We start from the raw sequence: 26,612 nt of genomic DNA, 5'->3' as shown, positions 1-26,612 counted from the left end.
TTTAAAATTGTATATATGATTTATTTTACGAAATCAATCCAAACAGCCGGTGTCTAGAGTACCATGCTTCAAAGAAAATGATCGTTGTTCGGTATAAGTAGATATCTTTTAATGAGACAAACATTTTGTCATAGTTGTTGTAGAGAGCCAGCAGAGAATAACAAAAAGCTCAGAGTATGGTACAGTCACATCATACGGGTAGAATGCGCCACTCAACGTAAACGAATCTGTGCATCCAAGGGAGATGAAAAATGAACATTTGAGTTTACAAGCTCCTCTTCTTGACAAAGGGAGGGAGAGGAAAGCGAAGGAACGTTGTCTCTAGTATGCTAGGAACGTCCTATCTTGTTTTGTATGGCCAGTGGTATGCACTCATAGAAGGCGAACTGTAACAAAAGGCATGTTATATAGTACATAAACACCAAATCCAAATGTATACATCCATATAGATACCATTTCAAACAACCTTTTTTTCGAAATTTAAAGACTGTAATGAATGATTAGTAACTTTTGCAGCAAAATTTCATACACTTACATCGTCGATTTTTCCTTGGAGACCATCGTATTTTGGACAATATCCAAGAGAAATCCCCTCTGGACGTGACTGAATATTACCTACGAGATCAAAAGGAAAATAACAAACGGTCAGTCACAAATTTTGAGATATTATTATATTGTAGTTGAAGATCATATTGGCGTTATAACTGAGTCTTTATTATAAGTTACCTCTCATTGGTATTGATGTTTTCTTTTCCCCTTGCCAATTATTCACCATTCCATGCATATCTCTGCCGTTGTATACTAATGTAACTTCATTCCAGCCTTGAACCTATCATTGGGAAAATAAAACGGCACAAACTTTTTAAACGAACAACAATTCTCCTCTCATGCATGAAAACTTCTATTCAGATAAATTCTTTTTGTTCTAAAGTTCAATAGCTATTTTAAAAAGAACTTTAAAAATTAAAGATTATAAAATGTTTAAAACCACTCACAATTGGAAGAATAAGTTCACCAGGTTGGTTGCTTCCATCCGTCACTAAAATCATTTTCACATTCCTTTCATTGGCTGCAATATCTATTGACGGATTGTTGCCATGACAATTACCAACCAATGATTGGTAGTGGAAAGGCGCATGCGCCTGACGCTTATGTCGAACAACATTATCTGTAGATCGTTTTTTCCTCAGGAATTCTTCGGCAGCAAGTAATCCAAACATGTCACCCATTCCAAATCCTCCTGAATAATACTCCTGGCTATCCTGTATAGAACTGGTTCCAGAACCACCTGCGAAACCATTAGAGAGACTTTTCAAAATTGAGTCTAATGACTCGGTGGACGAACCACCGGACGAACTCTCGCCAGAATGAGAATCAGACGGGCCGCCGAAGAGCATGTTAGACCAGCCCTCCCCAAACGCCGAGTTCACTCTCTGACCGCTGAAGCCCCCCGACGAAGACGATCCCCCTATCCAAGAAGAACCTGTTTCAAGGAGGTAAGAAAGCAAAGCCAAAGTTATACAACAAGCCTACATACATGTATAGTGTATGATTCCGAATACAGATTTACAACATATCTAATTCGAAAATATGGTAACATAAACCATGCAAACTACTGAATTTTACAGCTGTTTAGCGTTTATTTATGTGATCTATTTACTAGTATATGTTCTACATTAATATATAGTGTATTTATTAGTAACCTAAATTGTTTTTTTAAAAATATTACATGTAAATTTGAATTGACCAGGCAGAACAGTTAGTTTAGAGATATTTTTGTTGTTAAATAGAGAGTTTTAAAACATATGCTGTTACATTTCCGAGTACTTTCAATTCATTTTAAGGATATTTCTTGAAAAAAGAAAAGAAAATTTAATGTCCCTCCATTCCGGCTCAAGCAATAACTTTCGCATGATGGATATAATTATATAAAAGACCATTTAGAAGATTACTTCATCGTTAAAAAATTCGATATATGTTCTAAAATACTGTATCAAAAGTTTTGTATTTTATACAGGAAGTGGGAAAATATGTTCTCCGTGCGAATAACAAAATTAAAGGCTGAGGCTTTAAACTTGTTGTTTATTAATGCATTATTTGAATGCTTCATAAAAATATTTTAAGCATCAGATAATTAAACTAAAGAAATCATGTTTCTGTGTTCATAAACAATTTTTAATAAAAATATTTTTCCCCTCGCTTTCTTGAGGTAACCCCAGTTGTTATCGTGTCCGGTTCTTTTTTAAAACAGCGTGATAAATTTCCGGTTATAATTTTGCGCACATCAGTGATCATTACCATCGCAACTCCGACAGAGCTCGGAAAAACACCTCGAATGTATAACATAGGCGTCCATGACAACCCCTATTTAATAATGAAAAAACTTGATATAGATACATACTATTTTATTATTTGCTGATGTTTGAGCTTGACCTCGTTAAATTCCATGATATACACTTAAATATACCACAGAAAAATAATACAAGGCTGTCCAGTCGATAACTAGTTGAAGGGAAGCGACTCTATTTTTTCCTAAATATTAAAGCTGCTTGGTCCGATTTTATATCAAATTTTATGCACGCTTTTAAACGATGGCTATGCTTAATATATGTATAATAATAGACATTGCAGTAGTTTTACCCGTCAATTATGCCAAATTTCAATGAAGAAAAATACGTACAAAATTTGCTAACAAAACAAACGACATTAAAAGGTACCGCGTTATTTCGCCTCATGTTACATTTCACCCCTGACGACGAGACGGGGTGGTTGCATTAGGACTTTTACATCGCTTTAAATAAAGGTCGAAATGATCAGACAAATTACAAATAAACGTGTACGTTTTGTTCGCTGATATTTCCAAAGTTTGCTTTCTTTACAATCGATGCATAGCATGCGGGTTGAATAACCCCAATTATTCGGGGGACGAAACCAAGTGGTTTCCTTTTCTAAACATTCCCGTGATGCATTTTGGTTTGTTTTTTCGTTTTCCCAAAGAGAAATTATTTTTATTTACTTTGAATATTTCTAACTTTGAAAGGAGACTGATTCTGCTGGTGTAAATAGGAGAAAGTCCATAACTTTTTAAGATAAATGATTTGTATGGAAAAAATTTTGATACTGTAATTACAAAAAAAAATCGGACAAAACAGCTTTAAAGTCCGCTAATTGAATGCTTATACATATTGAGTGATTTTCTGAGCTCTGCCGGAAGGGCCAAATAAGTTGCGATTGTAATCATTTAAGGTGACATTTATTTGATTTAAATAATGTTTAAGCATGGTTCGGTTGCTTCAGAAAAATATAAAGCTTATATCAAAAGGAGAGCAAAAGCATGTCAAAAAGTTAGAAAATTACTTTAAGTAAAAGGGGAAGGTGATACTACACTCGTCTCTACGGTTTTGCCAGCTCGGACCGAAATGTTAATATGTATGATGCAGTTTGATTAAATATAGAATTTTAGTGACTGTTAAATGATGTCTTTTTGGTACATTTCCTTTGTTAAGTTGTTTGCGAAAAACAACTTATTTAACTATATCTAAAACTATGAGGGTATCTTCAAGACACTATAAAGCAAAAACTAGCTGATCAGTCTTAATAAACTGTGCGGAGTTTTGTTTTTTTTTGTTAAGAAAATATTTAACTCTTTAAAATATGTTTAATAGAAATAGATGTAAACATTATAATTTTTCAGAAATTTCCGAAAATTTTGTGAATTTTTAAGGTCGTGTGAAAAATAAGTATAATAATTTTTATGTTTTCTAAAAAGTAAGCCTTTGTTAATTCAATGATTAAAATTATATTTTCTTAATTTATAACTGATCATGATGTATTTTTTTGCATAATATAATAAATATTGTGATTATGCTTCATTGTATTAAAATTTAGCTGTTGAATTTTTGGACCATATAAACTGAAGATTACTGCACTAAATTAAACGTGCCAAGGTATAAATATCATGGCCTTTTTAGTAAGTTTGTAAGTTGTTTTAACTGTTATAATTAAAAAAAAGTTTTGTTTGACATAAATTTATGAAAGGCCGTGTCCACCTTAAAATAGATTTTTTTAAAGCTTATATTATCACTTCAGTGAAATCAATTTTCATAAGAAAATTGTTTTTACATCTTATCGAGAATTGTTCTCTTGCAATGATATGTAAAACGTATGTGATCGTGGCTTTAAAAAGTTAAATAATTATTGTTAAATTCATTACCTTAAAAATGACATGATAAATTTGGAATGAACGGTTTTTAACAAATCCTCAAAATCAACGCACAAAAATTATATATACTTTAAATAAATAAAATTTGAAAGTATGGACTCAAAAAGAACAGCTGTTCAACAAATTACTTGCATCAAAATGATCCGGCGGAAATATACTTAAAATTTGTAAGCATGCTCACTTTGTAACTATTTAGGATTTTATAAAAAAAAAATTGTTACATGTGTAGTTCAAGAGGTTTAAAGGGAAAAAAGTTAAATAAACGAAACCATTTAAAGAAATTTTAAAGTTGAAATACCATGCATCTGAAAGAAAATGAAACACATATAGGACGTTAAAGTTTCTTTTAGTGAGAAAACGACCCATTCATGCATAGAATATTCGGCATGCTTTATTCTATAACTACTTCCGCTCCCTTATGATGCTGCGATTTTACCTGAGTCAGCGAAGGGAAACTGAAGCAACCAGCTGACCCACTCACTGTTGTCGAAGTCATGGTCGTCATCACTGACGTCCCATCCGTTCTCCGATACCGACAGGCGGATTCTGCGCTCTTTCAAATACTTTAGCCAATCATCTTTGCAGGATGTGTTGGTAAGGAGAATTTGCATTTCAGTGATAAAATCTACATATTCGGACAATGATTCTGAAAAGTCCTGACGGTCAGACCAAATAAGATTGTTTTGCCACGACAAAATATGTTGCTTGAAGCGAGCAATAAACTCCTTCCATAATTTCATTATGTAATTTTGCCCCAATTTACTAAAACCGTATTTAAGACCGAACCAGCCTGACGGGTAACCGGTGAACAGACGTTTGTGCCAGCCCTCCTCATCATACTCCCAGAAAAACTTCCTCACCACCGAACCAATAGGGCGATTCCAGGGACCTCCAGTGGGCTTGCGTACTATATGCAAATGAGTATATACCGTGAACATAAAAAGCAGTACAAGAAAGCATTATCAAAAGCCCAGTGAAACGAAAATTGCAATTCTGTATCATGCATAAATAAATATTTTTTGTGCAAACCAATCAAGGATATTAATGATAATCGTGTACTACTACTATTGTAACAGCATGCGTATTGTAGAAACAATATTTGGCGTTAGTCGTTAGATCACTTCTACATTTCTAAAGCGCAAGCGGATTGCATTATTCCACGTAAAGCGGCGTTTTTATCCTCTACTGTACTACTGTGCAGCGCATGTTAATACTCAGCTAGAGCAAGGCGTAAAGCTTCGGGGGGATGGCTCCAGCAGTCAATGCACACCTCTCATTAAGCGGGCGTAAATATGAACTCTGTCTTACCGACCCTCCAGTCTGAATAGTTCCCTTTACCCGCGAACCACCAGTCATACTGAGCTCGATTGGATGTGGACATCAGCTCATCATATGCAGTAAAGAGCCAATAGACCCACAATTTATTGTCATTGGCGTACCCCTGGCTTAATACATCCCATCCTTCATTTGTGAGTACGATATGACGATTTTTACTTTTCATGCAGCGTAACCATGATCGGCGCGCACTGGATAATCCCAATATATTGCGCATCTCTTTGATAAGAGATATATAGTTCTTATTTTTGCTTTTACTCCAACATATATATTTTTTCCATCCCCTTTTGCGCACGTTATTTTTCGAAATAAAAAAGCGCCAGAAACGCGCTATTGCCTTGATCCCACTAGGCGCAAAAGGAATACGACTATTTAGCTTCAAACGCGTTGAGTGATGCCACTCTTTTACACCAAATGATTTGAAAAGCCAATATAGAAACGAGTCTGTGTCGTCCTTTGAAACATTTCTACCACAAAAGCAGTCCCATCCATTGCTTGTAGACGCTATTTTGCACTTATGCGCTTTCAGTAAATTTTTCCATTTATTCTTAACCTCACCAATGATAAGAATATTACGCATTTCTTGCAGAAGTAAAACATAGTTTACTTTGTTTGCGCCCTTGACGTTTCTTAAAGTCCATAATAACTTTTTACCCCATTTCTTTGGAATTTCTTGATTGCGCGCAAGGAATATATCCCAAAGCTTTGAAAGTGACCGTATACCATTCAATGTAAACTTGTTTTCTGATGACGTACCGGTATATGACGAAACATCCGTAATGAACAGCCAATCAATTACTGTTTCTGGTGTTAAGGACATGATGGTGTCGACTGTTGTTACGAGCCAGTAGATGAATCCAGCGATGTCGTTTCGTGTTCCACCTAGCTCTATTTCCCATCCCACAGTGGTCAGCACAAAGTTATATCCGCTGTTTGCCATGAAATCGATGAATTGATTCCTGATCACATCGTTATCCAACAAATGTCTCATTTCTTGGAAAAGAAGATAATAGTCTTGATGAGTAACTTCTCCGGTGTGTGTCTTTCGATGTGTCCAGTACAGCACATTGCTCCATGCAGAAACGTCTAGATTAACGTGCGCTAAAAATTGCTCCCAGAGTATTACCAACTGATGTAAACCCGTTGTAGTAAATCCTCTTCTAATATATCGCTCCCAGCTCTGTTTCCCGGGAGTAAAGATCCAATCAATATCGGTGATTGATCGATTTTCAATACTCTCCACTATGTTGAATAACCAAAATATAAATGCCGAAGCGTCATTGGTCGAACCACCTTTCACAACATCCCATCCCTCCGAGACTAAGACGATATTATAATTGTGTTTTGCAAGGAACTGAAGCCATAAGTTTCTGATATTAGTGTCAGATAATAAATGCATCATTTCTTTCAAAAGGAGAACGTAATGCTGATTCTGCATGGTATCTGACGGAGAACGTAATGTCCAGAACATATATTGTCCCCAAGTGTTTTTGTCCAAGTTGGTTTCTACCATGAAAAGGTCCCAAAGGTTCATTAAACTTTGAAGACCGTTCTGCGTTATACTGATCCTGAGATTGTTCAAGCCTTTGCCACTAATTAGCCAGCTGAAATCGGCATCAGGTCCGGAAGATTCAATTTCATCAACCGTAGCAAAGAGCCAGAAGATGAATTCGCCGATGTTGTTTTGCGACCCACCCTTGACTACATCCCACCCGTTATTTGTGAGAATAATGTTATGGTTGTGCCTTTGTAGGAACTCTATCCAAAGCTGTCGCATGTAGTCATCAGCAAGAACGTGGCGCATTTCTCGAAACAATGAAATGTAGTCCTGTAGTCCTGGTTTACCGGTGTTGGATCGAAGAGTCCAGAAAAGCACTCGTCCCCATACATTGACGTCAACGTTCGATTCCTGTATAAATCTTGTCCAAAGTTCAGCTAGAGTCTGTACCCCAGTGCTTGTTATTCCTGTTCTCCAGTCTTTTCCAAATATCCAGTCAAAGTCGGCGCCAGTAGTTGAGCTTTCCATTTCATCGACCACTACGAAAAGCCAGGTTATAAACGCTGCGAGGTCATTGCGCGACCCGCCCTTAACTATATCCCAACCGTTATTATTTAGTACTATATTGTAGTTATGTTTTTGTAAGAACTCTTGCCACCTCCTAATCATGCCTTCGTTAGATAAAACATGTCGTAATTCTCTAAGTAATAGGAAGTAATCTTTGTAGCCATTGTTACCACTACGTAATGTCCAGACAAGTTTATTACCCCACACATTTCTATCTAAAGGATTCTCGGCCATAAATAGTTGCCATAGGTCTGCTAAGGTTGTAAAGCCGTTAGTTGTTATTCCTACACGTCCACCATTGTTCCACCCACCTGGACCAAATATCCACTCAAACCCTAGACCGATATCCCAACCGTCTAGTCCTTCTCCCCCTGGGAACCAAGGCCAAGTGATGGATGTACTTGTTCCGGATCCACCGTGGTTGTTGCCAGTCTGAGTAAAAAGCCAGTATAACCATGCACCAACATCATTCTGGTTGCCTCCACGGACGAGTTTCCACCCATTACCAGTTCCGACAAGGTTGATGTCATATTTCTTTAAAAAGTCTAGGAAGTGGTTTCGAACTGTATCGTTTGCTAGTACGTTCCTTAATTCATCGATGAAAATTTCAGTTCTCTGTCCACCCGTTCCTCCGCCAGTGAGAGTCCAAGTAAGATGTGGATGTAAGGAGGACTGCTGGTCTAGTCTGGCGTCTGTTACGTACTCTCTCCAGATGTCTGCAATGTTGTTAACACCTTCGTGCGTGAATCCTCCGTGGTCTGTATGTATTTTTCCTCCTCCCAGTACGTAGTTCAGCCATTCGCCACCTTTGCCACTTTTTACCAGATCTTCTATGTAGCGGAGAAAGTGTGGATGTTTCTTATGAGCCTCACCACCGTGTGTGTAATTTCCAAAGATGGAAACACTCACGTTTCTTCCTTTCAAAAAGTCAAACCACAGATCTTTAATGGTTTTATTACGTCCAAGTACTCCTTCAATTTCACCTAAAAATTCTATTCCGAAGTGTCTATTCTTATCACCATTAAAGGTAATCTTCAAAATGTCTTTCCAATCTCTCGTATTCATTCCATGTTCATTGACAAATATCCTCCAAAGATCAGCTATAAGTTTTCCCATGTTGTGATCAACATTTAATCCAGGGATCCCGCCTTTGTTCCAGTCTTTTTCGTTCAGGTTGAGTGAATTTAGGAATCTCTGCCAGTTGACAAATGCATGCTTATGGTTTCCTCCTGTATGGTCTTTAATCCATTTATTCATGCCCTCAATTCGAAGAAGATTGTATAAAAGTTTTCTAACTTCTTCAGACCCATGAACGTTTCCAATTTTCTGCAATATCTGATTGATCAAATTAGATCCCTGTCCAGAGAATATAATGCGCAGGATTTGAAGAGCATTTGTTGCATCTGGCATAAATCCTAGATGGTAGAGTAAAGCCTTGAAATCAGGAGAGTTGGCGATCTCAATCATGTGCAGATTCATTTGCTGTGCATTTGTTGAACCCATCAGCTTCCGGAACATTCTTGTTAGTCTGCCTGCATTCCATCCTCCGCCGATTGTAATGTTACGAGTCCATGTCTTGCTTTGTATGTCAAATCTCCAATGTGTCTCGCCCTTCTCATAATGTACAACTCTACCTAAAATATATAATTAAAAGCTCATGGACTTTATGATGATGAAACAATTAAACTTATAAGTAATCGAATATAAAATATTAGTATACGACGATAGACCAATTACATCTTATAGTAACGGAATAGAATATAACAAACGGATCATAAAAAGATATATTGTTTTACCTGCGTGGTCCAAACTGTCCGGCCAACGGTCAAACTTGAACTTAAAGCTGATGAGAAGTTTGTTTCCGAGGCTCATATCTGCATACTTGTACAGGGTGAGCGCGCTGTTGCCCGTGAAATGGGCGCTTCCGTAGGGTGTCATGGTAACGTTCCTCACCATCACTGCAGTGTTGGATCCAGACTTGTCCTCCAAATCGACGTCAAAAGGAAGGTAGGCGGACGCTTTACATTGATCTGTTGCAAAAGGAGAAAAGACCAACGGATATATTGTACATTTAAGTAAAAATAATGCAAAAAAATTCATCATTTTGTAAGACTTGTATGATAACAAATAGTTAATCATGTTTTGATTTATACAGGGAAAAGAACGTCTTCATACCTCCAGGAAGTACAGGAATTAGTCCCTCCATATCAGGAATACAGGTACAGTATTCTTTGCTGAATATTGTTCCAGGAGAACAATGGCGGACAAGTTTCTGTTGCGGGACATCGTCGATGTAGAATCGTCTATCCCAATGGGCCTGTTTCTTGCACGCTTTCAAATTGAATGAAAAGCAACTTTTTCAAAAAATTTTGACATCTTCGTTCATAAAGTCAAACTAATGTAAAATGATTAATTAAACATTTTTTACTTAGTTCTAACTAAATGATTTGGTTAAATTTCTTTAACATAGTATTAATACTCACGTGTATAGATTTTCCCGCCATTCGGAGGACAAGCATCGTTGCATGCCAATCCCCGCATGCATCCCATGCCCTCGACATAGTGGGTCCCAGGAGCGCAGCATGACCCAAGACTGTGACTGTCAACACAGATCCAGTACGAACGACAGCGGGATTCCTCCATTCCGTACGTGAATCCATTGGGAGCGCGTAAGCAGGGGTCTGATTATAAAGGAATTGGTTTCATCTTGAGATATATTTCAAACATATTTTTTTATCTCGATAACAATGTATTGGTATGTGGTTTATGTCACTTACCCATTGTACAGTGAACATGTATAGATGGGACACACTTTAATTCCTCCTGTTTCCAGAACTCTCCAAATGGACATTGCTTCACGACGCCATGTACATAGCCATTATTTTCCCAGCACTGCACGAACTTGCTGCAGTCTCCGGGGAAGAAGTTGTACCCTGTTCCTCTGTCATAGAGACATCCCGCACACAGACCTACAAGACACGTACAAAAAATTGGAAGTTAAAAACATTGATTTCCACAGACTTGATTACACGTGTTCAAAAGGTCAACAGAAAATGAACACCTACATTGTATTTTAATACTTACTTGTGAAGTTATGCGACGGACGTGGAGGTCTTGTTGTGATCGGGGTCATGATATCTAGGAAAGTAAAACAGAGGGAAATATAAGCATTCATAAAAATCCTCAATAAGAAATACTACTAAAATGAATATATTTGAATTACATTTGAATAAGCTTATTTAGCGTATATTGGAAGATGTTTTACCATCACATATCAAATGTCGAAGGTTTGGTAAAATAGATTCCAGGCTTCTAGCGTTGGGAGTAAGCATGACGTGTTTTTCACTTGTGGCTGTATTCAGCAGCTCGCCTCTATCCACCAAGTTTCCAACGCCAATAGTATAAAGCTTCACGCCCTCCGTTTTTGCCAGGTCGGTTTCCGCCATTGTAAGACGCCGTGTTGATGTCGGTTCATTGGTGATCATGACTCCGATTTTTGGAGCTGATGGTCTCCCTTGTTCTCGGAACACCTCTCGCATCATCTTCAAAGCTGTTGTTAGAATTACAAAATTATTAAGAACGTGACACATGTATATACACACTGTTATTATATTAAAGTATTTTAAACTTTGTTCAACCGACCTGCCGCTACATCTGAACCAGATGATGTCGGTTTCATCATAGAGTTGAAGTAATTCTGCAATTCGAATTTGTCTTTGAATGGCTGTAGACCCACGTGGTCCCCGATGGCGCTACCGTAGACGAAGGCCCCGTAGTGGTGAGCGCTGGGACTGGCGTACATGTTGTTGACCACAGTACTAAGGAAACGCTTACTGTCGGCCCAGCTCTGGTCATCCGTAGCCTGGGAACCTTGCAGCATAAACATGATCTCGGCCGGCACGTCGCAATTTGGAACTGAAATATCATATGAAAAAGCAAGGTTTGAATTTTATGATTTATTCATCTACCCTGGAATACTAGTATTTGAACGGGTGGTGTTACTGCGTTTGTATTTTACTTTCATCTTTTAATTAACAAATAATGCCAAAAACAAGTATTTTAAAAATACATGTACTATTTGTCAATTTTCTTAAATACATTTTTCGTGAATGATTTTTATTTTCGATTTTGAAAAATTGTTTTTGCTGTCAAGTACAAGATTATAAGCACTATTTTAGAATTTCTTTTCTTCAAAAGTTCTATAATTAGCGCACACGATGATTCCTGTGTGATCTTATGGCGGATATTCCGTGACATTTATTTCCTCACGAGACAACATACAAGGAATATTCCTAAAATTGGTCAGGATTCTCCATCAAGCCTGTTCTATATTTCTTTGACACGTGTAATTCTGAATTTGACATTGTTCGATTCAAGAACCTACATTGTTCAGTGGCCATTAAAAATTGGCCTCCCCCATTCAAATCTCTTCTGATAATGTAAAACGCCAGTCTGTCAAGGTAACATTTGTAACGGTGTGTAAATTGCATTTTGTACAACATACTGCAGTGATAATGGGACGATTTCTTTGATTTGAATAATTTTATATAAAAAACAAGAACATAAGTTACTTTTAAAAAGTGCAAGACATTTCATTATACATGTAGTTGGATGAAGAAAAATTTAATGCAAATTTGATAAAAAAAAATGATTCGATAGCATCTCTGTTGATCTGGTAGGCGATATCAAAACAATTGTTATCTGTTTGTTGCGAAGTATAACATCCACAAGAAACAGTTCTCATTAAATAGCTTTATAAAGTGAAGAAGATGGTTTACATGTACATTTATTTTGTTGATTTAGAATACCTCTGCAACACATCACGGGGACTAGTAATTAATTCTTATGAAAGATGAATGTATAAATGAAACATCACAATGGAGTTTGTTTTCCCCTTTTTTGTTGTTTATAAAGATCAAACACTGTCAGCTTAAGAAGAGATCGTGACATTTTGTTTGTAAGGAAGCGGAGGTTGTCTTTGGTGTTAATGCTTAACTTATTTTGACAGATTTAACTCGTAATCTCTTATTTATTGTTACTTGCTTAAACAGTCTATCACAAAAAATGTTGTGTGTTCTTTTTTAATAAACAACCATGAACGAAAAAAATGTGAAATGTTGTACAAATAATTTTGATTTTCCAGATGGTGACACATTTTAAAAATAGTTCATTTATCATTAACTATTACATCAACATAGTAAAATGAAGAAAAGAAATAAAAACAAAAATTACAATTTTTGTCGATAATTTAATAAGCATAAGCTTTTGATAAGTTTATACCTTTAATGAAGATAAAATCAGAACAAGTGTTGTGATAATGAAACTTACTTGGTGACAGTGTTGTGGTGGCCGGTAGCGGGGTTGTCGTCTGTATAGCTGGTGTGGTGGTGATAACTGCAAAATAGAAAAAAAACAAAAAACCAATGCGATGTTCGAATCTAGTCTGAAAATAAAATATGTCTGTAGGCAGGAATAAGTTCACAGAAGATTGAAATTAGTCAATTACAAAATATTAAACAGTTTCGACTTATAAAAAAATAATGGAAAGAGATCTGTCACTATTAAAAAGAAACGAAATAAAATTTTTTTTTTAAATAATTGAGGATATTCAAATATGGAGTAATTCTTTGATTCCGAAAAGGGATAAGTATGATAGATGTTTTTTAGAGAATCATTAAACTGTGATCATTTTTTAATTTTTTTTATTTATTAGATTTCTTCCTTTCAAATAAAATTATTATTTAGATTACACTGAATTTCTAGTATAACGCCCACAAATGAAATTAAGAAAATTTCATAAATTGGTTTTTGGGATAAAATATACATGTAAGTATGTGTATAATATTATTATTTTGATTTCTAACAATCGCGGCGCCTGTGGACATTTTGCACGTGATAACAACAAAAGACCTATGAACACCGGAGCATCAATCTCGACAAATGCTGGGCCAGCCCTGCTTAACCGCTGACCGATCTGACCTTTGGCGCCTAAGTGACAATGAAAAATATCCACCATGTTTAATTGTGACGTTGTCATCCCTCTCCACTGGGCGTAGCTGGATTCTTGCCCACTGTTGCTACTTCCTTCGCATAGTCATACGGGCATTTTCTTTACTTACCCGCAAATGTATCAGTCATACAAGCTAATGGTGTTATTCCCGGGGGCTAACCCTTAAATTTTCACTTTGATAATCTAAATTAAGCATTGCTTATGCAACATCATAGGGAGGTGAAGAAAAAAGTCATCGTCATCATCATTTATGCGTTTTATTTAATGAATAAGTATCAGTTACACGGAAGTGCTCGAAGAAATCTGGTGATGAAGAAATGCAACTAATGCGCAGCGGAAACAAGCAAGATTGATGACGAACTCAACCCTCCTAAACCCTATGACTATGTTGTATGCACTAATTTACACAAGGTCATAATTAGAGAAATGACATTTATTATGATAGACACAGATGACCGAAATTACCTGTTCAACTTATCTAAGTTTATGATGGACAACCTCTATCTATACTTTTACGCTTACACTTGACTGACTTTTAATTAAGTCAAAACCGTTAATATATCACAGAACCTTGCCGAGGCACTAAGCGACATTTTTTTTCCAAGACGAACTTTTTTTCCAAATTTACTTTCAGAAAATTGAATTTTTTGGACAGTTCTAACAATTATTTTTAAAAAATGGTCCTAACGCTCTTGAATAAAATCGTTAAAAACAAGCTATCTTATCAAAAATGTTATAGTATTAACTTTTTAAACTGTACATTCGTGCAGTTGATAAACTTACCTTGGCAAATCAAATCTCTAATTGCGATGATGATCCTTTGCAAAGCAGCAAAGTCGGATACCTCAAACAGCTTCCTCTCATTGGTGGCAATCTGTCTCAGTTCGTCTCTGAAGATCTCTGTTCCAACACCGACAGCAATAACCACAATTCCCTCTCGTTTTGCTAGTTCCGCTTCCGCTATTGTCTCCCTCGGTCTGGTGGACCGGCCGTCAGTAACGATAACCATGACCTTGGGTGCGTTAGATCGACCTTGTGTTCGGAAGTACTCCCTCATTTTGTTTATTCCCTTAGCAGTATTGGTACCAACCTTTGGTTGCTTCAAGTTTCTTGTAAGGATTGTTAGCAAGGTCTTTGGTTTGAACGGGGTGAAGGGAATGGTTTGACCAATCAGTGTACTGTAAACAATGACACTAGCGTGGATTGTGTCCGGACCGATGTCAAGGTTGTTTATCAGGTTGGCAGCAAAGTTCTTCTCTTTGATGAACCCGCGGTCATTGATGCTGTCAGAGCCGTCCAGTAAGATACCAATGTCGGCGGGGACGTTACAGATCAGACCTACAGATTCATTATGTCAAAGCAATATGACACTTAAAAACGTTGGAAGTATTGGTTTTCTTTAAGATAAGTTTCCTTCTTAACTAATGCTTATTTTCTTAATTTACATCTTTTCACCATCAAAGTGAAATAAAGATAAACAAATAAATTTGCTCGAATAGCCTTTCGAAAAGATATTTATAAAAGAAACGTTTTTAACATGTAATAACCACTTTATCATATTTGAAGAAAATTATATAACTAACAGTAGGGGTTTACAATATATTAGATTTGTTATCTGTTTTACCGTCTGGTGGTGGCACCCTGGAGGGTGGTGGGGTAGGCATCTCTGTAGTGGTGGTTGTTGAAGTAGTGGTCTTTATCTCTATGATAACAACCGAATAATCAACCAATGTAACACAGTACGTCAAACAAAAAATAACCGTAAAAACTTAGTTACTATCAAACAGCAAAGAACTTTCTTTCAAACTCTCCACAAGACAAGTACCTTGACAGATGAGATCCCTCATGGTGTTGATAATTTCTCCTAGCTTACTGAAATCCCGGACCTCGAAAGCTTGCGTGGGTGAAGACGCCAACTGTCGAAGTTCGTCTTGGAAGATTTCGGTTCCTACTCCAATAGCTATCATTGTAATTCCTTCGGCCTTGGCAAGACTTGCTTCTCGAATGGTCTCTTGCGGCCTAGTTGACCGACCATCAGTAATGACCACCGCCAATTTTGGCGCGAACTGTCGACCTTCCTCCGCCATCATTTTTCTGACCCTCTGTATACCTTTCGCAGTGTTAGTTCCTATTTTTGGTTGTTTCAGACTCTTGGCCAGAATTTTGAGTAGCGGTTTGCCCTTTGCTGGTTGTAGGCCTATAACATCTCCAATCATGGTGGAGAACACTACCATGCCTACATGTATTGCCTCTGGACTGATTTCAAAGTTGTCCACCATGTTGGCGACGAAGGCTTTCTGGCGCATGAAGTCAACGTCACTGATACTGTCGCTACCATCCATGAGGAAAACGATATCGCCAGGAACATTGCAGATCATATCTAAATATATTCATAAAAAATTGTTTTTTAAGAATATTGTATTATCTGAAATGAAAAATTATGTCGTTTGATTTGCAGTGTACTAATTAAGCAATTAATAATTGGATATACTCTTTCAATAAAAGCTTTGTTAGTGTTGTTTGTGCTTTATTCTTATAAAACTCATGTCGTGCTTCTAAATGGTAAAATGATACCATGATGTTAGTGGTTATTTTAAGGTGATAATTTACCCTTTGGTGGTGGCACATAGATAGGCGGCTGTGTTGGAATCTTAGGAGTGGTTGTGGTAGTGGTTGTAGTTGTAATGACTGAAGGATAAACAGAAAAAACGGTTGTAAAATTAACTGAATTTCCATTTTATAACAAAGATAAGAAGTTTGACCATAAAAAAACCCATAACATTGAAACAAACCTTGACAGACCATGTTTCGTATCTCAGAAACCAGCGTGATTAGAGTTCCGAAGGTTGGGGAGGTGAAAACTTTGCTGGGTTTGGAGGCGATGCTCCGAAGTTCGTCCTTAAACATATGACCGCCGACTCCTACAGCTAAGACTTTAATGCCCTCGTTTTTAGCCGCATTAGCCTGTAGTTTTGTGTTCCTTGGATTGTCCGAACTTCCGTCCGTGATCACGATTGCGATTTTCGGAACACCTGGTCGACCATCCATTCGGAACTTCTCTCTTACATATTCAATTCCTTTAGCTGTGTTTGTGCTGTCTTTCGGGTGATTAAGAGCACCTGCTAACAGCTTTAGCATGTTTTTGTCTTTGAATGAGTTGAGGCCAATATGATCCCCAATCCGGGAACTGTAGACCACCATTCCAAGATGGATGGCGTCTCGGGCTATGTCGAAATTGTCAATGAGAAGTTGAACAAACTCCTTCATCTTGTACCAGTCACGTTCTTGAATGGAGTCGGAACCGTCCAGCAGGATCATTATGTCAGCGGGGACATAGCAATTTAGTGCTGGAATATCAAGTAAATTAGTCATTTGATCAAATTGATTAAATTATGATACGACTTTACTGTTTAGACAAAATTTTAATGATCAGGTTGCTTTATATTCTTGGATTATGTTCGTTTTTAAACATTAATACCTAGTATATCATCATGTAAATATTCAAATCAGAGAGTACATGCTTTGCCATTCATTTTTTTAGTAAAAAAGTTTGCGATAAGTAAAAGACAATGTTTGAAAGTCTTCATTAAAACTGTTTTATGTGTTCGTTAAATACATACACACGAAAACAATTTCATAAGTCTTTTAAAAAGATATTATATATCCAAATTTTTGTAAGTTCTTACACTGTAGGTAGGCATTGTGGACGAACAGGCCCAACAGTGCCAGCAAGATCGGCAGGCGCATGCTTCAGGAACCACTGTAAAATAAGAACCGTGCACGTGTACATGTCAGATCAGCTGTATATAAATAATAACCATTAAAAATGAACTCAGTTAATTATCAACTTATAACACAATTTTTGCACTTTTTTCATTAAAACTTCAACAACACGATAGTTTTCGCTTGATACTCAATTAAGTTTTCATGCTGAATTGTGATTTGCCGTGCGTCATCTAAATTGGCTGTTTAGCAGCTATTAACAACGAAAAGTTAGTTTTTGTGCGATTAAAATCGCACGATTGAGATAATTAGAAATGACAACCGTAAATTTCACAAAATTAAGCAATTTTGTCAACAAGCCGCAAGAAAAAAGTCCACTTCACGGCTTGAATTGAGATTAATCAAACTTCTTAAGATGGGCAATAATTACATCATGTTAAATAAGACAACGTGGGCCAGTATTTCATGGTTTTGACACCGTATTACATCCCTATATTATTGCTGTCTTTATCAACGGCTATTTTAAAAATTCACAAGAATTTACTTAAACATAAATTCAGACATTTGTTGTGTCAGTTAAAAAGAAATTGAAAAAACTTTTTTTTTACTTACACAAAATTACATCTATATTGAATTATTGAAGAAATTTGCAAGCTAAAATTTTAATGATAAAATGTTCCTCCCTTTCTTCTTGTCTTTGGTATATTTAAGAATTTATTCTATATGGCACTTGTTCTTTGCTATTTTGTGACTTACCTTTTCAATATTCAAGATGTTTTCACGACAAAATACCATCCAAACTAGTATTACTATTGTTTGTTTTTCTGTGCAATATATATGTTAAGTTCGGACGTATACATTGCGTATATAAGATGAGGAATGGGGTCCCCACCTATATATATTAAATGTATAATTAATATTTGTTATTAGTCCTGCCCATTAACCTTTAAACGTCACCTGGGGTGTTGTTTTCCTAAACTGAATGATCCCATTAACGCAGAAACACGAAATAAACAGCGAAAGATAAAGTGCGCTGAAAAAAGTTTCAAACTTCTTCAGAGTCGGAATTTTTTTTTTTAATTTATGTAATATTATAATAACTTGATATCGATTTTTTAAATACTAATATAAAAAAAGAATTTTGAAATATTATCTTACATATAATAATTTTCATGCATACATAAGTGTAAGGCAAATTGAAAAATATGCCGAATTAAAAGAACGGAATAACATGTTAAGAATTCATAGTTACGATGTATATAGCAGAGATTGAGACTTTTTCCAAAGAACCTAAAAAATACCTGTAACATTGCCGAAATCCGTACAACAAAACACACAAATAAGCCCACATCTTAGAAAAGATAACGGGAAATCAAATTTAGACAAAATAAAAGTCCTACCTGTGTGTAAAAGAAAATGTTCAACACGACATGAAAAAACCTGTTGGTCTGCAAAGAACTTCCGCTGAATTGCCCAGCAAACTACAGTCTGAGCTTTACAAAGCTGAAACACAGAGAGAGATTTTTTTTCTTTCTTGACTTTACTTTGATGAGAAGATTTTGGTTTGGGGGCAGTGAATTATTTATACTGACATATTCAGCATCGCCGGGAGGAGTCAAGAAATGTCCTGCATGTAGGTGTATATTCTGTGTCTCACATGAGGGGAGTTTTATAAATGATCGAGTGGCGGGATTCGGCCTCTGGTCTGTACAATTTTGTATATGGAGACAAATGAGACTGAAGAGGTACACGTAAGGTAAGGCAGAATCAATGGAAAAAAGAAGAACTCTCCGGACAGTGGAGGTAATTTATGACCCCAGTCACTTTTATTGTTGTCAAGTGACGGATTCCGTGTTATTAATTGATTACATATGTTATGATGTATGGGGGTAATAAATTAAAACCATCATTGTCCATCGCGCTCCATATTGCAGTTATCTTGTCAGACTTGACGTGAACATTCCCTGAAAAAATTCCAGAGAGAAAGATGCTGACTCGAAATATACTGAATATAGAGAAATGCTCAAACCAGAATATTGACGAGAAAAAAATATTTCTTAAGCAATCTGCAAAGAAATAAATGCTTATTTCGCACACTGACAGATTTGCTTTAAATTCCGATTTTGTAATGTCAACTTGAAAGCAACATTTAGGTACATGTATAAATACACGTAACTAAAGCAATATCGTTTAGAGCAGAATAAAGAAATTTGAAAAAAAACCCAAGAAAATAGAAATCACGAGTTAGATTGGATTAAGAAAGATTGCTGAATGTTTTTCTCCCAGTCTATTTGTATATTCCATTGTAATTAAAAAAACCTTAACAAAACTGTATTCTAGAAACTGTACTGGAAATCATTTTATTCACATTTCATGTAAAATTTTAAGAAATACATATAATTCTTCACTTTTTGGATTAATAATATACATCAAGTTCAGCTTAAATTTATCTGTCTTTGTCAGAAACCTTTCGCTTCTATCAGTTTTGAATTGACACCGAGATCTTAGTCATACCCATCGACAATTAATTAAAAGTTAATTCGGGAAAAAATACGTGGATTTTATTTTTTGATAAAAGCACAACGCCTCTCGCGAGCTATGGTGACAGTACCTGTGGGCATTCTTTTAACATATTTTCAAAATGATAAAGTATTATAAATCTATGGGACATTTGATGTATACACAGTTGTCTGGTCTTAAACTTACTTTATTTCTCTTTTTACAAGATTATAAAAGATAAATCGTTTTATTTTTGTAAAAAAAGCTATTATTTTGAAAAGTAGTTGAGATATTAACTTGACCCCCCCCCCAAAAAAAAGAATGAGTGAAATTATCTAAGTTCCTTATATCTTTTGCAACCAAATACTTTATGCAAACAATTATGTTTTATTTTAATTTATATTTTATAAATTGATTGGAAAATCGACCAATTAATTTTCATTATCTTTTCAATAAAATGTAGAAAGGACGCGACACAAACCCCCCCCCCCCCCCAAAGTGGGTAGTTTATAAAGGTGCAGCAAATAAGTATGACTAACTGTAGGCAACAATAATAAAAAAAGAAACAAAATATGACATGGGGAAAACAATGAACAAATATGTATGGGCTTTTAAGTAAGGTCGCATTTACGTCGCACGATATGATGTCATGGCGTACAGTCACAGGGTCCGGGCCTCTTTGCACCCATTACATTGTATCTGGACTCCCCACCCGCAGTGATGAATGGGTTATGTCGGTCGTCTAAGGAATCGCCATATAAAGGTAATAAACGGGTCTACGCGAACACCCGGACGCCCACGCGCTGCTTGTCTCCGACCAAGTCTCTCGCTAAAAATAGAATTTTTTTCTTTCTATTTACCTCGCCACGGTGTTTCGAAAGATTACTCGTGTCAATTTTTGTTGTTGTCGATTTTATTGAGTATAGCTTATTCACTTAAATGTACATTACACGACCATTTGACCTAGATTCATTTGTGTTCGTGGGGTCCTATTTTTCCTGGATTGTCCATACAAGGGGACGTGATGTAAGAATTGTGAAAAGTGCATGCAATGATCAATTATTAAAATGCTAAAAAAATGGTTGCATTTCAAGAATATTGTCAAAATATTTCGTCTTGATAAGTATGAATTATTATTTGTATTACAATTTATTATAACCCTCATTGCTGTCCTTGTGCTGTGGAAACTAAAAATGGATGTCTGGTCGATTTTTATAATAAAAAAAATTGCGAAATAAATTTTCTTTCAGGTAAATACTCTTCTCTCATGATATGAATTGTTTTATTTTCTCAGATCAACAGTTCATAAAATTAGTAAATCTAAGAGATTTTGGTATTTATTACTTATTCTTCTTTTCTATTTTTTTTTGTCATTACATGGCAATTGGTATGGCTAATATCAGGAGAAGGTTTTTCTTTTATAGAACTTGTTTAAAAATCTCCTATATGTGCCCTAACCATATGATACGCACAATAAAACGATTTTTACAAGTAAAAAAAAGGTTTCTTAACTTCTTTTAACAGACCCTTTTCCTTGAAAAATAATTTACTGCTTCACAATAAATAATAGTAACAAACAACGGATTATATTTTGAAACACTTTTAAAAAGAAATTCCACTAAACTCTAAAATTCGATGTTCGTATGCTAGAGCGAATTAGTTGATGTAATCATTGCTAACTAGTGATGAACTGGACTGGGGGGTTTTTGTGTCGATCATTCACTCCACATTCATGTTTTGTTGTAAGTATCGGTCATTGTCCTTGCTTATAGCACAGAGGAGACAGATCCAATTCTTTTCTTCTTCCTAATGCAAAGTAAATTCTCGTTTAATTAGTTAAACATGTTTTTTGTTTTTACTGTTTAGATTTGTCCATGTCCAGAGGAGGTTATATGTTGAAACATTGAACCGGAGTTAGTTTTAAATCATGACATAAAGAGATCATCCTGACGGTAGAATTAATTAAAGTCTTTAGGCTTAGTTAAGTTTTATTTTGAGCGGAAGAAATGAACTGTGTAAACCCAAATATCTTGTTGATGATAATGCGGAGATTTATCATGAAGCAAGTAGCCATTGGCTTAAGGAAGTACTAGAAATTTTAATTTTTTTTTTAATTCAAGAAACCTTGATTGTATTTCTATGACTTATCATTCATTTTTCCCAACGGAACATAGAAAAAAAAAATAAACGTCCTGAGATGGTGTTTATTTTAATGCATAAGGAAGTTTTAAAATAAAAGAAGATCTGCGAATTGGATCTGCATTGGCCTATAAAACAGACGGAAGTTTTCATACCATTCTCTACTAATTATAAGTACACAATCCGGGGATTGCATATAAATTCAGCTCTGTATACCTTCTTTAAAGAAGGTTATATCAAATATTATTACATATATCCATAAAATGTAATCAAATATTTGCAAGTATGGATCAATTTCATATTTTTATATGTCATTTCCCGGAAAATTTTACTCGTTAAAACTACAGAAATGCTGTATTTTTTCTTCAAACATACACCTTCGTACTTGTATTATTGACTGATTTGTAACAATCGCAACCTCTCGGGCCTTTCGGAAAAAAACTACGAAATCACTTACTGTGAGTATTTACTTGACCGAATATATAAATTGTAATACAAGATGGTGTCACTTCCAATCAGTTTTCTTCGTGTTTGTATCTATGCAGGATTTTGGCATCCTCAAAAAGGCTTTTTTGAATAAATTGTTAGTATCACATTCTAAAGAAGCATTTGAAAATGAATTTCAGATGCTTTTAGTTAGTAATTTTTGAGGTAAAACAGGTAAAATATTCACCCACGATGATTTCTTTAAGTATTAACTAATTTGAAATTGAAATCACTGCATTTTCATAGATCTCAGAGGCGGATCCAGCAATTTGGAAAAGGGGGGGGGGGTTCCAATTGATGATTATCAATACGTGCAAAATTCATTTTTTTCAACAAACAAGGCCTTTTGAACGTTTTCCATGCGTAAATTTAATTAACAGTTATCTCGTCAATATCTACTTGTATTTCATACCTATTTTAAAATCAGAATGCACTGCATTTATTATTTTTGTTGCTTATAGATGTCTTTAAATTATTGTTATACCAAATATTGGTGCACTTTCATACTTTTTTAGCTCACCTGAACCGAAGGTTCAAGTGAGCTTTTCTGATCACCCGTTGTCCGTCGTCCGTCCGTCCGTCCGTCCGTCCGTCTGTCTGTCCGTCCGTCTGTAAACTTTTCACATTTTCAACTTCTTCTTAAAAACCACTGGGCCAAATTTAACCAAATTTGGTACAAAGCATCCTTATGGAAAGGGGGTTATAAATTGTTAAAATAAAGGGCACAGCCCTTTTCAAAAGGGAGATAATTGCGAAACAGTAAGTATAGGGTGCATGTTTTTAAAAATCTTCTTCTCAAGAACCACTGCACCAGAAATGCCAATATTTACACAAAAGCTTTGATATATAGTGAAGATTCTAAATTGTAAAAATCGTGACCCTCAGACCAAAACTGGGGCCCCAGGCGGGGTTCAAAGTTTAACATAGAAATACATAGGAAAATGTTTAAAAAATCTTCTTCTCAAGAACCACTGCACCAGAAATGCCAAAATTTACACAAAAGCTTTTATATATAGTGAAGATTCTAAATTGTAAAAATCGTGACCCTCAGACCAAAACTGGGGCCCCAGGCGGGGTTCAAAGTTTAACATAGAAATACATAGGAAAATGTTTAAAAAATCTTCTTCTCAAGAACCACTGCACCAGAAATGCCAATATTTACAAAAAAACTTGTATATATAGTGAAGATTCTAAATTGTAAAAATCGTGACCCTCTGACCAAAACTGGGGCCCCATGCGGGGTTCAAAGTTTAACATAGAAATACCTTAGGAAAATGTTTAAAAAATCTTCTTCTCAAGAACCACTGCACCAGAAATGCCAATATTTACACAAAAGCTTGTATACATAGTGAAGATTCTAAATTGTAAAAATCGTGACCCTCGGACCAGAACTGGGGCCCCAGGCGGGGTTCAAAGTTTAACATAGAAATACATAAGAAAATGTTTAAAAAATCTTCTTCTCAAGAACCACTGCACCAGAAATGCCAATATTTACACAAAAGCTTGTATATATAGTGAAGATTCTAAATTGTAAAAATCGTGACCCTCGGACCAAAACTGGGGCCCCAGGCGGGGTTCAAAGTTTAACATAGAAATACCTTAGGAAAATGTTTAAAAAATCTTCTTCTCAAGAACCACTGCACTAGAAATGCCAATATTAACACAAAAGCTTGTATGTATAATGAAGATTCTAAATTGTAGAAATCGTGACCCTCGGACCAAAACTGGGGCCCCAGGCGGGGTTCAAAGTTTAACATAGAAATACATAGGAAAATGTTTAAAAAATCTTTTTCTCAAGAACCATTGCACCAGAAATGCCAATATTTACACAAAAGCTTTTATATATAGTGAAGATTCTAAATTGTAGAAATCGTGACCCTCGGACCAAAACTGGGGCCCCAGGCGGGGTTTAAAGTTTAACATAGAACTACATATGAAAAATGTTTAAAAATTTTCTTCTCAAGAAATGTAATGTTACAAGGAACTGCTGTTCAGGTGAGCAATGTGGCCCATGGGCCTCTTGTTTTATTTTGGGCCATATTGTACACTTGTCTGTATTTCACTAACACATTCTTGGAAGCCATGTTTGCAGTTTGAGTGAAAAAAAAATTATAAGACCTTCATTCTTGGATTTGTTTTTTATTGCATTCTCTTTCTTATATATTTAACTAAATAATATGAAGCTATCATACAGTTCTTTTTGAATTATTGGATATTATGAACTGAGGTTTAATATTACATTTAGTGCTGAAGCACCGAAAATATCAATGGCATACTTTTCTAAATATTTTGAAAACAACAAGGTAAATTTTCATTCTTTTTTTAAATATGGTACTGAGATATATGCTTATTGTAAAAATGAAAAGTATAGGTCTATACCTGATTTAGGTCGTTTTACATTGAATACCTTTAAGCGTTTTGGGATAGGTAAGGAAGATTTGCACAATTTCTAGCCTTAGGAAAAAAAAACAAGTCTCAGCAATGAGAACGTGCGTCTATGCTTAATAGAAAGAAACACTAAAAACAAAAAACAAAAATGATTCAGACTTATTACGACAAGCTATTGTAAATATGAATTTTTTGGTAATTTTTGCTATGTCTTTGCTGTTTAAATTCTGAACTATTTATCGATTTTGATTTCTATTGATTGCCTTCTTAAATAAAGGTCTAAATGATAGGATATGACAAAAAATGGGGATACTTTATCTGCTGAATAGATTGTACATGTGTAATACAATGGTACAAGCAATAGTCGTCCCAGGGAACTTGATGTGACCTCTGTAATGGGTGCGCAACATCATCCGGCACTAGTACAGATGCGATCATATTCAAGAAAGTTGTGAAAAATGTGCAATATACATAATGGTTTACATATAAACCCCTAACACGGTATTTTTGCAACGTAATTTCCGATTCTTGGGGGGAAAAAAGGCTTCGTCTGTGATTCAGGTATGAAGGTAGCTAGCATTCCAGAAAAATAGCATAACCCGCTTAAGAAATTCTTTAAATGAGCAATTTTAAAAGCATTTATTTGAGATAATTAAAGTATTTATGGTATAAATGGGAAAAATTGCCTTTAAATAGGCATTACAAGTTTTCCAAAAAATTCATATGTCCCCCGGACCCCCCCCCCCCCCCCCCCCCCCCTCTGGATCCGCCAATGGATCGGGCTAGTAATCAAATACCAGTATTGTGCAATTTCAAATAATTTCACTGAAATTATGTTAGTTAAGGTGGTATGTTTATCGAATTAAACAATGAAATAAAGTGGTTTCTTTCCGGGTTTTGTCACCTAACAGCACAGAAGTGGGATAGAGGGTTTACTACGAACCTGAAAGTCATGAGTTCAAATCCCGCTTGTTTGTTTGTTTGTTTGTTTGTTTTTAATATACATTCTTTGCCTCTCCAAATATTTTCAAAAACTATTTTTTGGGTTAAATATTAAATATTGTAAAATTCTAAACCCATGAAAGTATTCAAATTATAATATACTTTGATCCACTTTAAAATCAACAGTCCCGACCTAAAAAACGTTAATGCCCTTATTGATAAAATGACACAATTTTTGCCTCAAAATAGCTAACTGTTATACTTAAGAAACCCTTCAAAAAAGGAGGGTGATAAACCTTTATAAAACCCTTTCACCCAAATATCATAAAAGAGAATGAGGATAAAACAGAAATCTGAGGAAGCAGTCACGATTCCCCTTGGGACCCAGGGACCGTTACAAGTGAACCACTCTATGATGACCGTCCGACGTCTTTGGTGTAGAGAGGTCTGTGTGATTTCGTGTCCCCCGGATACAGGTGACACACGGCTGTTCTGGTGCCCCATTGACCTCTCCACACGCCGTTTGTTTACTTTCATCATTAGGAATTGTTCATAAATGACAAGGTGTCCAATTGTCGTTAGCAAGAATCTGTAGCATTTCTGCTATGCTTACATTTCATTCAACATGCTCAAGATTACACTTGTATATTAAGGCACGTGGATACATTTAAAATATTCGGGTTTATATTTATTCACTATAATTACAAATTTTTCCAAGTTAATTTAAATTTGAATACATATACAATAGGCTGTTTTTATTTCTGGATTTACAAAAAAATTGTCGGGAAAATAAAAATCAAAAC

The 26,612-nt window shown here is 35.6% G+C and overlaps 1 protein-coding gene across 4 annotated transcripts; it reads right to left on the bottom strand.

The window, feature by feature from the left end:
- LOC128155962 (uncharacterized) lies at positions 1-17,392 on the bottom strand. 4 transcript variants are annotated; one of them, XM_052817889.1, is made up of 20 exons: positions 17,319-17,392; positions 16,425-16,979; positions 16,243-16,320; positions 15,458-16,012; positions 15,257-15,334; positions 14,416-14,970; positions 12,951-13,016; positions 11,265-11,537; positions 10,888-11,172; positions 10,707-10,760; positions 10,400-10,591; positions 10,106-10,303; positions 9,798-9,953; positions 9,419-9,652; positions 7,934-9,256; positions 4,659-5,129; positions 996-1,483; positions 727-829; positions 536-615; positions 1-386 (listed from the first exon to the last, which is right to left on the bottom strand). In XM_052817889.1, exons 1-20 carry the CDS (start codon positions 17,377-17,379, stop codon positions 330-332), a joined length of 5,862 nt encoding a protein of 1,953 aa, XP_052673849.1. In that variant the 5' UTR covers positions 17,380-17,392; the 3' UTR covers positions 1-329. The 4 variants fall into 4 exon arrangements, with proteins under 4 accessions (XP_052673849.1, XP_052673850.1, XP_052673852.1 ...); XM_052817890.1 differs by lacking the exon at positions 4,659-5,129 and having other exon boundaries at positions 7,823-9,256; XM_052817892.1 differs by lacking the exon at positions 4,659-5,129.
- Between the last annotated feature and the right edge of the window lie 9,220 nt (positions 17,393-26,612).

The sequence above is a fragment of the Crassostrea angulata genome, chromosome 7 (assembly GCF_025612915.1).
Source record: "Crassostrea angulata isolate pt1a10 chromosome 7, ASM2561291v2, whole genome shotgun sequence".
NCBI lineage: Eukaryota > Metazoa > Mollusca > Bivalvia > Ostreida > Ostreidae > Magallana > Magallana angulata.
This window is presented reverse-complemented; position numbering and strand designations above follow the sequence as displayed.

Bases quoted from the DNA above. Each gene is read 5' to 3' on its own strand.
- LOC128155962 (XM_052817889.1), bottom strand. From the start codon at position 17,379: ATGCGCCTGCCGATCTTGCTGGCACTGTTGGGCCTGTTCGTCCACAAT. The intron at 10,761-10,887 runs GTAAAACATCTT...TTACTTTCCTAG, and splicing joins TCGACATTTGATATGTGATG to ATATCATGACCCCGATCACA. The intron at 387-535 runs GTAAGTGTATGA...CTTTTGTTACAG, and splicing joins TCCAAGGAAAAATCGACGAT to TTCGCCTTCTATGAGTGCAT.